The 12963-nt window shown below is 47.7% G+C and overlaps 1 protein-coding gene across 1 annotated transcript in view; it reads right to left on the bottom strand.

The window, feature by feature from the left end:
* Positions 1 to 8550: 8550 nt before the first annotated feature.
* Positions 8551 to 12963, bottom strand: part of PTP4A3 (protein tyrosine phosphatase 4A3) — a 41727-nt gene continuing 37314 nt past the window's right edge. The window contains exon 6 of the mRNA XM_015856403.2: positions 8551 to 12761. Coding sequence (XP_015711889.1) covers positions 12644 to 12761 — 118 coding nt within the window. The 3' untranslated portion in view covers positions 8551 to 12643. The remainder of the gene's footprint in view (positions 12762 to 12963) is intronic.

A 12963-nucleotide genomic window follows, 5' to 3' on the forward strand; every position in this document is an offset into this window, starting at 1 on the left:
AGTTAAGTGGCAATGAATTCACAGCAGGGGATGGGCTCTGTTTAAACAGCTTATGGAGGCCTGCAGAGCAGATGCTGGTCTTCACCACTCCTGAAGGTGGTGGTCCCTAAAGCCATGCCAATCCCAAGTGACTTTTTATAGCCACCCAAAAGCTCTGATTGCAGAATTGGGTTGCAAACCACCAGGGAAGGTTTAGTAAACCCAGTAGGGATGTGTTTGGCACAACAAACTGCTTTTACACTACACCCCAGCTTTTTCCCTTGTTTTCCTAAAGAAAACATACATAAAGTACCTTACTTTAGGAACAAGATGTTAGACAAGATGTAATCCAGGTCTACTGTGCTGGGCCGAACCAAAGATTATGGAAGGGTGCAAGCTTGGAGCCAGCTCTTTTGGCTGTTCACATTCTCTCCAAATCCAAGTTCTGATTGCAAGAGCCTGTTTTACAGGAAGAGACAGCAGTGAAAAAAGAGACCATAAGACTAGGTGATTCTTCATCCAAGCTGTCTATTAAAACAAAGTGGTTGATGTTCTGTGTAGGATCTCAGGTCAGTTTGGCATTGCATGCACATACTAGACAACATGTCTGAGCCCATCCATGGTCTAACAAGAGAGACTTTGTGCCATCTCCCTCCACTAACAGTGGGAAAACAAAGCTGGGACAGCCTCTACTTTCCCATGGGAGGACACAAAACAAATCCCTAATTCCCTCAGATGGGACTGCACATGGGTCCACTGAATTTGCCCCCATGTGAAGGGGTGGCTTATTGACTCAGGAGATTACAAGACTGGGTAAACCCAGCCATGTGTGATGAGCAGAAGAGAATTGAAAAGGCAGGGTGCTTGGATTCATCTCACTGGGTTGTCATCTCCCCCCCAGATTTATCACCCGCTGCTAATTAGAGGCAGCCAGCTCTGACTGATGTGGATAAGCTCTGGCTGCGTGCTTGCAGGCAGGGAGAGCAGGGCTTGCCACCTCCAGGCAATGGGCTCTTGGCTTCTCAAGCTCAAGTTCGTGTCCTCAGGAGCTCGCAAGCTGAGTGGGGCAGTGGAGAAAAATGAAGGGCAGCAAAAGCGAGGCAGGCTCTGCAGGGGTGAGCACAGCCCAGAGCAAAGCTTTTCTTCTGGCAGCTGCTACCAGATATTCAGAAGGAGACTTCTTTGAGTAGATATATGTATATATTTTTTTTTTGTCACCCAAACAGAACCTGGAGGGGAGAAAATTATTTAAACCCACTGTGTTCACTCTGGTCCTGTTTGAATGCTGCATCTGCTTTCACCTTTCCATCCCACTCACCAAGAATTACAGATCCCAGCCTTCACTCAGCCTCGCCCTTAATCTCCCTTGCCAAATGGAATCAGAGGAAGCAACCAGCCATAGCTATTGTCTGAGGGCAGCCTATGCTGGACCCAGGATCTCCTTATTGTCTTCTTCTCCCCATTGTCTTCCTAACACCAGGGAAGTCCCCATGACACAGCTGGGGATGATTCCCAGTGAGCCTTGGTGGGAGGAATATCGGATGAGTTTGTGAGAAGCGGGAAGGACCTGCTGTGCAGTTTGGTTTGGCAGCTCCATATGGACAATAAAAGGTCAGACTGCAGAGCAACTTGTTTTGGTTTAATTCCCTGGCTTTTGTTCAAGGCTGTGTCCTTAAGGACATTGATTCTCTACCCTGGAGGTAGGCAGCTGGCTTTTTGTGCTAGCTGATGGTTTTAGTGTTTTTTAGCATTTTACTGGAGCAGAAGAGAAGGTTGGGTTAGGTGCATGCTCAGGTTGAGAAAAAGATGAAGGGGTCTGTAGTGGGACAGGTACCCTTTAAGATCTTTATCAATGACATAGATGATAGGATCACGTGCACCCTCAGTAAGATTGCTGATGACACCAAGCTGAGCAGTGCAGTTGATACAGCAGAATGTGGGGTTTCCTTCCAGAGGGATCTTGATAAACTCAAAAGGTGGACCCTTGTGAACATAATGAGGTTCAACAAAGCAAAATACATGGTTTTGCACTTGGGTCAGAGTAATCCTAGGTATGTACAGAGACTGTAAGAAGAACTTGAGAGTAGCCCTGCTGAAAAAGACTTAGAACTTCTATTAGATGAAAAACTTAACATGAGCCAGCAGTGTGCACTTGCAGCTGAGAAGGCCAACTCTATCCTGGGTTCCATCAGAAGAGGAGTAGCCAGCAGAGAGAGAGAGATGCTGGTTGGATGGAGTTGGATGGGGCCCTGAGCATTCTGCTTTAGTACTTGATCAAGTGTGTGTCAACCCTGCCTGAGGCAGGGGGGTTCAAAGTTGATAATATTTGAGGTCCCTTCCAACTCTATGATGCTATGACTAGGATCTGGCTTGGTGTTGAGTTCAAAACTTGAGACCTCTTCTGCTTTAGATTCATGGGAATTCGATTGAAGATTTGATTGATTGGGTATTTCTTGGAAGACCTGACAGAACAAGACTTCATGCCCATATTATGGAGGAAACTGCACAACTGGAATGAACTGGGAGCAAATCCTTGCCAGACAGTCCCAAGCAGAGGCTGAGTTGAGGCAATAAGGAGGATCCATATGGAAACAGTGAAGTTTGCTGATCTTCAGCTCCATGGGAGATGCAAAGACTTCAATACATGTGCCAACATCTTCTCAGTCTCCAGCCTCCATACTAATGTGGTGCTAAGCCTTCTGAATAGCTCAACAGCCTTTATGGGCCAGACATGTCTAGGAGTGATGTCAGGATAATAACAACAGTCTGATTGTTAATAATAACAGTCTGATCTAGAATCTGATTAATAAAAACATAGAGAAAAGCAATATAAAAAGTGCCGGTCAAAGTGATTTTGTAGAAAAAAGGTCCTGTTGGACCAACTTTATTTTGTTCTTTTAGATCAGAGGATCGGTTCATAAACATAACTGCACGTGCAACATGCTTGTGAAATATTTGATTTATACAAAGTGACGTTCCAGTGGGGGGAAAAAAGCAACACACAGCATCAATAGAGCATATGTTATATGACCTAAGAGTTGGCTAACTGACAGATCTCAAGAAAAGATGATCAACGTGGAATCGTTAGTGAATGGATCTGTTTTGTCTGAGGAAAATCCAAAGCCATGCAGTATTCTCCACCAGTGTGCTGGAAATAAAACCCAAATTGCTCCTGATGGAGCTGGGGAGGGATTAAAAAGAGTGGAATGATGTGAATGAGGAGACACAGCCACAGAGACTCATCTTTTGTATACAGAGTTCAATCCAGCCAGTTGGAAAAGTTATATCTATGGGGAAGAGAACCACGGTGATTGATGAAGGGATAGAAATGTGATGGACTGAAGCTCAGCTTCACTAAAGGTGTGATGGACTGTGTGGTGACAGCTGATGGAGACAGAAACATCTCTTTGCAGAGCTTCAAATTTGGAAAATCTGAGTTTTAGGATTAAAAGAGATTACAAATTGAGTAAGAGGTGCACGCAGGGAAGAGGTTTAACTGTTGTACAAAAAGCAGATTAGATGGGTCTTCATAAGTATCAGTGAATTGTCTGGGTGGGGAGCATTGCAGACCAGACTTAGTTCCTTTTAATGCTATGGACACCTTGACCCTAACACATGGAGCTGGAAGAGACAGTGTCAGTGTCTGAATGTGCATGCTCCAAGAGGAGTATTTCTCTGAAAACTCTTTCAGCAACCCAGCTTTGCATTGTATGAACTGCCAAATATCCTTTACTCTGTTGAGATCTTCATGGGACTACAGGGTAACACAGGATGGAAGGGACTTGAGAAGCTTCCAGTTCAACCTGCTGCTGAAAGCAGGGTCAGCTATGGAGTTAAGACCAGGTTGCTCAGGGCTTTATACTGTACCCCTCCCAGAATGGAGAGTGCAGCTGTCAGAGGCTGAGGAGCTGCAACCACAAAACTCAACTTCAGGCCATGAAGATGATCAGAGGGCTGGAGAACCTCTTCTATGAAAAAGGAGAAAGGTTCTTCACCAGAGGGTGTTGGGCTCCCCAGGGCAGTCAGCATGGCCCTAAGCTTCCAGAGTTCAAGAACAAGGCTCTGAGACATAGGTTTTGGATTCTGGGTATTCCTGTGTGGAGTCAGGAGCTGGACTCGATTTTTGTGTGTCCATTCCAACTGGGGATATTCTATGCTTCTATGAAATTTCTCTCCTTGTCTGTCTCCCATGGCAGCCTGAATGCTACACAATAAGCCAGTGTTGTTTGTTCATTTAAATGCTGCACTTCTCCCTGTCTCCACCTGATATCAAGATGTGAGTGAACCACTCTCGGGCTGAAGTCAGCAGTGCTTCCAGTGTCACAGTTATCTGTGCGAGGCAGAGGCAGCTCTGGCTTCTCCCAGCACCCAGCTGGCACTCTCAAATCATCTTCCACCTCCAGTCCTTGGACTGAGCCCCAGCTTGGCCATGACACATCCCTGGAGGCTGCCTGGTTCCTGTGGGAGAGGCACGCAGCCTCCTTTGCTCCATGAGCCCCAGGGAGGTGTTGCAAGAGAAACCAGCACCTGCAGCCAGGGATGGGCATTTTCCATAGCAGGGAACTCCCTAGCTGTGTGCAGCACACGTAGCAGGTTGGCGTGCAGGAGAGGATGTCATTTCAACCAATTTTCTTCTCTTCTTTTTACTTCTATTTCTTTCTTTTTTTATTTTAAGGATGCTCTGACAAAGATCCAGGTGGCTGTTTAGCAGCCTCTCTCACTCCTCGGATGCTACAGCATGTGACTCAGCCCTTTCCAGGCTCTGTGCAAGCCTCTTCCCTTCCTGACACTCAAATACTTTCTCCATCTGGTAGTTAAAATGAGTTCTGCTCTGAGGTCCTGCCTGGTGAGCATCTTGCATGGGGCAGCATAACTCCTTGGTTTGCAGAACCCCCTTCTGAACTATGGGGATGGTGGCCTGTGGGCACAGGATGGCTCCTTCCCTTCCTTGCTCTGCTTGCAGGGAAATATTCCAGGGCAAAACCCACCTTCAGCGACTGGGGTTCCTGAACCCTTGCCAAATAGCACCTAATTCCTCAGTTGACTTTTTAACTCCATTTGTTGGGAACATTTTAATTTTCCTCCCAACCCAAGCTCTGCCCTACATGCATGGGAGTTTCCAGATACCACAGTGCAAGTGGGACAGCACCTCCCATCCTCCTGTACCTCGTGCGTATCCCAGCACCATAAGGAGATGTGAGACCTTCACCTTTGCAGCCTCCCACCACACAGAGCCTCTCCCTAACAGGGCATCTCCCTCTGGGCACAGGCAGAAGCTGGAAATCCCCTTTCAGACAGCACAAATTCCTCTCCCACAGATGGAGATATTGCAAAAGGGCAGATCCCAAATAGCTTGATAGGAACAACAAGGAGAGATGCGTCATGCCCAAGACAAAGTAGTGTTGGCTGTTACAGCACTGTCCCATGGCTGGTCCAGGCTTTGGTGACAGCTCTGCAACTTCTTCCTCCATGTCTCTGCAGAGAGCTGGCTTTGTAAGGCTTTGTATGGATGTCCAGCATGGGAGCTGGATACCTGGGGTCCCACTGTGATGGTGAAGCTCTGAAAGAAGTGTCTATGTCAGCATGAGACTGATCCCTCCCAGATCTCCTGAACTGACTCTTGTCTTGATAACTATTATCTGAACAGAATCATGAGTTCACATGATGGATGCTAAGCTTGAGCTGGGTAGATCTCACTAATTTTGGTGGTGGCATGACTGAAGGCTCTGAGGTATTTGGTTATGGTAACTCACATACGTACCCACCTTGCTCACCTCCTCCATTAAGAGGGGACTGGGGCACTGAAGACCATGGTGTGATTTGGGAAGAGATATCATGTGGAGCCCTGGGGAACAAGAAAGATGTGATGCTGTTGAAGTGGGTCCAGAGGAGATCAACCAACTCAAACCCTTCTAGATATCCCTGATTTGTCGTGTTTCTCTTGTGCTCCTCTGCATGGAGTGGTACCAGCCAAGTGCAGGGGAAAGTTGAGGTCTGGCCTCTAAAGGGGTGCACATTTTTCAGTGATGGAAGGAGAGGAGGAATGCTGGCTGGTAGAAGACAGCGTGTACGGGCAGGATTGTGGGTGGGTGTTCTTCCAGCACACGCACTTGTGTTCAGAAGTCCTCCTGGCCCTTCTGGTGGGGAGTTGAGGGAGTAATTAGGCTGATTGAAGGCCCAGTTGCTTATTGCACAACCCTGGAGGCAGTGCCCCTTGCAGCTGCCTGGTTCAAAGCGGGTGGAGAGATAACAATCGGCCTCGCACAGTGCTTGGGGAGCACTGGGGCGAACCAAGGACATCTTCTGCTGTGCTGCCCCAGTGTGATCTGACCTATGATTCTCCATTACTGCAAACTGGAGCCTACAGCAGTGCAAAGGAAGCTTCCTCTACCCTCTCCTGCTTACCCCACCTGACCCTGTGTAGTTAATTACTCGGGAGCTCACACAATTGGCCTCAGCCTTTCTTACTGGTCTGTTCTTGTAAGCTTCTGCTTCTTGGTCTCCAAGGAGCATCCAGCTATTGCCTTCTTGCTATGGTCATGGGAGGTAGAGTGGGAAACCCCACTGGTATCATGAACAAAGCTGGGTTTCATGAACAAAGCTTAGTTTCATTTCTCATGGGTGGTTCCTGATTGTAATGAAGTATTGAGCAGATCTCACATGGGTGAGATATGTGTAATATCTCCCCTGCGTAGGACATTAGGTCGTTCTTTTATCTGCTGTTGTCTTCAGCCCTGTAGGAATGTGACGGTGTTGGGAGCTTTTGTGATTATTATCAGTCACAAGATTCTAAGTCTTGGGGTAGAAAGATGGACAAATTGGCCCTGCATCATTAAGTTTAATGTTGAACCATCAGTGTAGTAGGGTTAGTGTAAGGAAAACTGATTACACTCTTGAATGTAAGTAATGCCAGTACCTACCCTGCAGAAACCTTGTAGCATCTTCACATGCACCAGTCTGCTGGCCTGTGCTCTCTGCCCTAACCCAGCACTGAGTCAGTTGAATATTTTCCCTTCAAAGACCTTTGCAGAGCACAACACTCATTGGAGAGGGTCAAAACTACTCCCAAATGTGTTGGTTTTGATGAGCTGTGATGATTCCCCAAATCCCACCTATCAGGCAGCTCAGCTGATACATTACAACGATTGGTCCTTCAGAGAATTCTGGCTATACAGGCCCATCCTGCAGAAAACATTATGAGTTCTAACCATTTCAGTCTTACCCCTCTCCCACGCAAGGGAAGATATTTTCCCATAGAAAACATATTCCAATTCCTGCAGAAAGGCCGAGGTATCCATCATGTCTCAGAGTGCCCTATATCTTGCCTGGCTCAGTTGTCTCAGAAGTTTACATTTGTTATGTTGGTCCTGAGCTTGGAGAGCTGGGCTGGACCACAGCTGACCCCAGAGCATTAATGTGGTTTGGGATAAAATTCACACTGCAGAGGTCATACTCCCATCCTGAACTTGGATGGGACAAAACAGCCTTGTTCTTCAAGTCCTCCAAAAGCTGGGAGACCACATCCTCCCTGCAAAAGTCCACCTCTTGCCAACAGAAAATACACTTCCTGCCCGAATATCCGGCCTGTCTCCTTGCTGGTCTGCTGACCAGTCCACCCAGTAGGTACACCAGTCCACTTCTTAGGTAGGCTGAGGTCAACTTGCTACCCCAAGACCTCAGTTGCAATGGCTGCTCTCCTCCCAATAGACTTAGCTGTCCTTCTGGTCTACAATAGGAGAAACAGCAAGGGAGGGCAAAGCAACTCCAGCCACAGTCCCCAACCCAGGTTCCTAACCCAGACATCCCAGTTGTATTTATACTGGTGGATAATGGTTACACAGGAGCTGCTTCCTCCTACTTCACGCCAGAGCTGAGAGAGGCCATTCACATTTGATTCCAGATATTTCTGCTACAGGGGCTGCACAGATGAACTCAAGAGCAAGTAGCGTTTTGATTTAGTAGCCATGGCCCTTCAGGGTCTCAGCCAGTGTGCTCAGCTCATCAGACTGACCAGCAGCATCCTACAGCCTTGCCACGAGGCCAGCTCTTTCCACGTGGGATAAAGGCATCTTTGAATGTTACAACATCTACAGCAAAACCATTTGTCCAACTCCATCAGTTGAGACATGCTAAACACAGGATAAGGGTGTTCATTGAGACATGCTAGATATTGGATAAGGGTGTGCGAGAGGGCTTAGCTTACGCAAATTATTTGATGACGGTGGATATCTAAAAGCTGTGACACACTTTGGCAGCTGAGGTATGCAATTAGCTTCTTCAGCTTAGGCAAGTCTGGTGCTTCAGGGCCTCCCCATTGCTAGAGCTTCCTCTGGAGAAGTCCTGCTTGGACTGGAAGGAGATGTGATAGTTGGGCTCTCTGACAAGGCTGCCACCTCATAACCCTGCTGTGGTGGGATACAAGATGGACCATGAAGTGACAGTGCTGGATGGGACAGAGATTAGTCCAAGGGACTCCAATGTGCCCTCCCTGTGCACCTCTCCATTAACCCTTGCCTCTGCCTCCTCCCATTTCGCTGCCTTCCCCATTAGCAGCACTGCAGCACACAGGGATGTACAAAAGAGTGAACACTTTTTATTTTGCGGCTGCTGGAGTGAAACCACTGTAATTTCATAAAACTCAAAAAAAAGAAAAAAAAAAAGAAAAAAAAGTGATTACTAAAAGGCATACATTTTTTTTTTCCTTTTTACACAAGACATAAGTAAACAGACAAGTTTCTCTTTAAAAAGGTTATAAAGTGTCAAGATCCTATACCTCATCTGCATATTCAAAGTGATGCTGTCTTGATACAAAAAGCAATGGGTATAATAACTTAAGCTATGGCTCAGACCGAAAAAAAACAACCAATAAAAATAAAAAGTCATCTGGGCTTAATCTACATTCTACTATGATTGCCCACAGAGTTAAAAAGGAAAACATGCAGCTCTTTTGTTGCACAGAAAGAAACAGCTGGGAAGTAGAGAGTTCATCTGGAGATCATTGTCTGAAGGGAAGCTGAGCGTGGAGAAACGTCCCCCTCGCCATCAATGTCTGATAGTCTGTGAGGGGGAATGCAGCCCCCCATGACCTCCGTCATGCAAAGAAACTGGCTGCATTTCTCTCCCACCAGACAGCATCTCATCCAAACCCATCCACCAAACCCCGCCTACCCAGCCTGATGGAAGCAAATGAGATATAAGACCCTGGAAACTGCGTGGAAGTCACGAATCTCCCTGTGCACTTCCCCACTGGGACTAATAACAAAAAGAAACAAACTCAAGAGAAACAAAATAATATAAATTGACTCGTTCTGTTGTAGACAATCACTCTGCGTCCTCAGAACATCTGTTACTCATAAACATCCTCATCTGAAGCTCTCAGCTCAAGCACCACAGTGTCAGCCTTACTACAAGACCCATAATATATATTTGCAATGTCTGCCACCAGACCTTTCTTAAATAATTTGTGATGGACGTGGTGTTCTCCTTTCAATCACTGCTCCCACTGTGCAATCCATCATCAGACCGGCCAACATGGAGAACACAAGGGGCATGCAAAGCCAAAATGCAAAGAGAGGCACACCTGTAACACCACAAGAGGACACAATCACGGACTGCTGCTCAGATTTATCCCCCATGTGATGTTCAGCTATGACTGATGCTATGATATGATGGAATGATAGAGGGTATCCATGGAGGAGGGGAAGGAGATGGATGGGGGTAGGAGGGATGAAACCCAGTTTGCGCCTTCACTTCTGTAGGTAAGGGCAGGATTAGGTGGCTTGTTTGCGGACAAAGCCATGCAGGTGTCCATTCTCTATGACTTCTACAAGACCCAATGAAGACAAATGGAGCCATGACAAAACTGGCAAATGTAGCATTTTTACATTTCTTCTTTCAACGTGTCTGGTATCTGAGATGAAACAGGAATGAAGAAAAGACTGCACAATCAGCCAAGCTATAAGCTCTTGGTCACTCAGGACTTGCTCAGGTGCTCTGTATCTACTGAGCTCCAGCCTTCCCTATTACCATCTCAAGACTTACATTAAGGAATTGGCTTGAGATTTCTAACCCAGTTGGGATACCCTCAATTTCCTCACCCTGTTGAGTTTCTGTGATTGACTGCAGGTCAGAGAAGCACATGGGAGGTGACCGAAAGTTCCACAACAAGAGGAAACACCCAATAGAGAAAAAAAAGAAAAAGAAAATAAGGAAAAGAAACAGGGCAATTAAAGCAGCATAATTTCTTCTGCAGTGACTCACAAAACCAAAGGACATCAAGACACTGCTCTGCCAGCCAGAGGTGCTTAAGATTTGGCGACATGGATTTTTCCAGGTCAAGGACTGCTCTTATGTGAGGAGTTCCCTATTTTAAGGTGGTTGGGTTGATGCTACATGAAGTGAAGAAGCACTGCAAAGCCCGTCCCATAGTGACTCCAAAACAATCTTAGACTTAAAACATTTCTCCTCTGTCAGGGCAGAAATACCTCTATGGTGGTTCCCATCACTTCATCCCAAATCCTCCATAGGTCTCTAAGAGGAATTGGGGCTGTCTCAGTCACAATGCCAAGCCACTTCCCAAAACCTCTGGGGACGAAGCAGCAGCCACAGCACCTATTTTAGCAGCAGGACACGATGGGGCAGGAAGGGGAGGATGACCCAGAGTGACTGCTTTAATACAGGATCAGGCTTTTTAATCATCCTTCCCAACAGAGCAGGCCCTAGAGCCACCACTGTCTTCACCATGAAACATGGGAATCAACAGCCTGAAATGGGGCAGCAGAAACTGAAGCAATCTTGGGCAGCCCCACTATGTGGGGCTTGGTATAGCAGCTTCGTATAGCAGGTCCACCTAGCTTGGTACCATCAGTTTCTCCTGAGGTGGTTGTCCCTGCTATACAGTGGGTCTAGCTCTTTGGAAAGGGTTCCAAGCTCATCCTCAGCCCAACTTCCTCAATATTTACCCCAAGAAATAAGCCCTCTGAACTGTTTCTGGATAGTCTGCATTTCAGAAGGCACACAAAGCTCTAGAGACACCCAACACAGGGCACTGAAGGCATAAGTTGGGAAGCCCCAGACCACAGACATTGGGTGACTAGCTTGCCCTGCCCAAACACCTGTGACTCTGCAGCTGACAGGTGAGTGACAGTGAGCCCTATAGGATATATGGAACATTACTTGGGCCACATGGATGTCCCAGTTATAGTGCTAGGGATCAGGCCAGAGGGCTGAAAGTCACCTCCTGGACTCTACAGGGCAGCAATGGGAGAAATAAAGGCCAGAGGACGTGCGGAAGACAAAGAGTTTTTTTTTTCTTTTTTCCTTTAATTAGCAAATTTCTTCTTACCCTCATCAAAAGAAAAACCACACCTGTGCCCCCTATGTGCCCACTGCTCCCACAGCTGCAAGCATTCAAAGGCAGAAAGTTGAGAGATGTTTCCCATCCTGGCTCAGGGGCAGCTTTGTATCCACCCCATGGCATATACTGGTGAGGTTTTGAGGTGCCAGGCGCTGCGTATGTTGCAGATGCCAACAGAAAGGGAGGAAAGGAAGGTGCAAAATTTGGTGATGTGCTCTTGCCAGGAGCACCCAAAATCCCCCGGGAAAACTGCACCCACCCCTTGGCCAGCAAATATAGTGGTGGAGGATGTGGACATGCCCCAAAATGCACTTTGTGTTCACTGGGCATCACAGCCAGAACTTGGGTTTGCGCCATGGCTTTGGGGATGCAATGGCAAAGATGCTGAGCATGAGCTCAGTCCCACTGCATCACTGCAAGCCCAGCAGAGGGGACATGGTGGGATAGAAACCATCACCCCATGCATTGAGTCTGGAAGCCATAAATAAGAGCATCCAGCACTTGGTGGGACCCAGTGTTGACCCTGCACCCCTGAAAGCTGGGTAAATCAAAGCCCTGCCATCATCCCCAAATTTTCTGATGCCTTCGCCATATACCTGCAGGGTCCAGAGGGGGCACTGAGCCCCCTGCAAACCCTATATGGAGATGGTGATGGAGAGGGGCAGGATAAAGGGGACAGTGCTGGGGGCATTTAGCTCAGCTGTTCCCACGACCACCATGCTATGAGCCCCTTTCCTCTCCTTGCCATCACCATCTACCCCCCGAGGTCTCTGAGCCATCCCCCACTTCCATACCCACTGCTGCCCTTTTTGGGGTGGAAGAGTTGGGAAAGGGTTTTTTCTGTGGGTACCCCAGTTTTCCTGCTCCCCACCCCTCCATGGCTGGCATCACTCTACCTGCATCACCCCCAAAACAAGTGCCCTTGTGTGCACTCTCCTTGTGCCGGACTTGACCTCAGTGCAACAGGAAGGGAAGGGGAAGAGGAAGAGGAGAAGGAAGGCGACAAAAGAACCGGCACATGAACTCATTGCCTGCTAATGCCAAGAGTCAAAGGGCAGCACTGCCTTCCCTCTTTGGGGCTGCAGCTGGACTGAGCATCCTTTCTTGGGGATTCAGCAAGGCAAGTGCGCTCCAGGTGCCGGGACACGTTGGCGGTGCTCTGTATCCCCCCCGCCTCCCCAGCCCCCAGCAGTGGGGTCCACGAACAGGGCAGTGCGTGGGGGTGCATGGGGCTGGGAAGAGACAGGGGAGATGTGTGCGAGTGCCCGGGTGTCTGTGTGCACAAATTTTGGCAAGAGGTCATTGAGGTTACATGATGCAGCATTTGTTCTTGTGGTTATGAGGGTCCTTAAACCGGAGTCTCTGCTTTGGTCGGTATTTTTCCAAGTATGTCAGCTGCTTGCTGTTGATGGCTCCTCTGCGCTTTCTGCAAGGAATGATAACAGAGGGGTTGGTACAGTCAGCAACACAGCAGGAGAACACCAGTCCAAACCCACCCATCATGGTGCAAAATCCCCTGCCTGGAGCAAATAATGGATTTTGGATGTTGAAGCTGTGTGCATCCTCAAAGGATTGTGATAGATATTGAGCCTTTTACAGCTCTGATACTCTGTTCCCTTGGAACAGGG

This window comes from Coturnix japonica, chromosome 2 (genome assembly GCF_001577835.2).
Source record: "Coturnix japonica isolate 7356 chromosome 2, Coturnix japonica 2.1, whole genome shotgun sequence".
Lineage (NCBI taxonomy): Eukaryota > Metazoa > Chordata > Aves > Galliformes > Phasianidae > Coturnix > Coturnix japonica.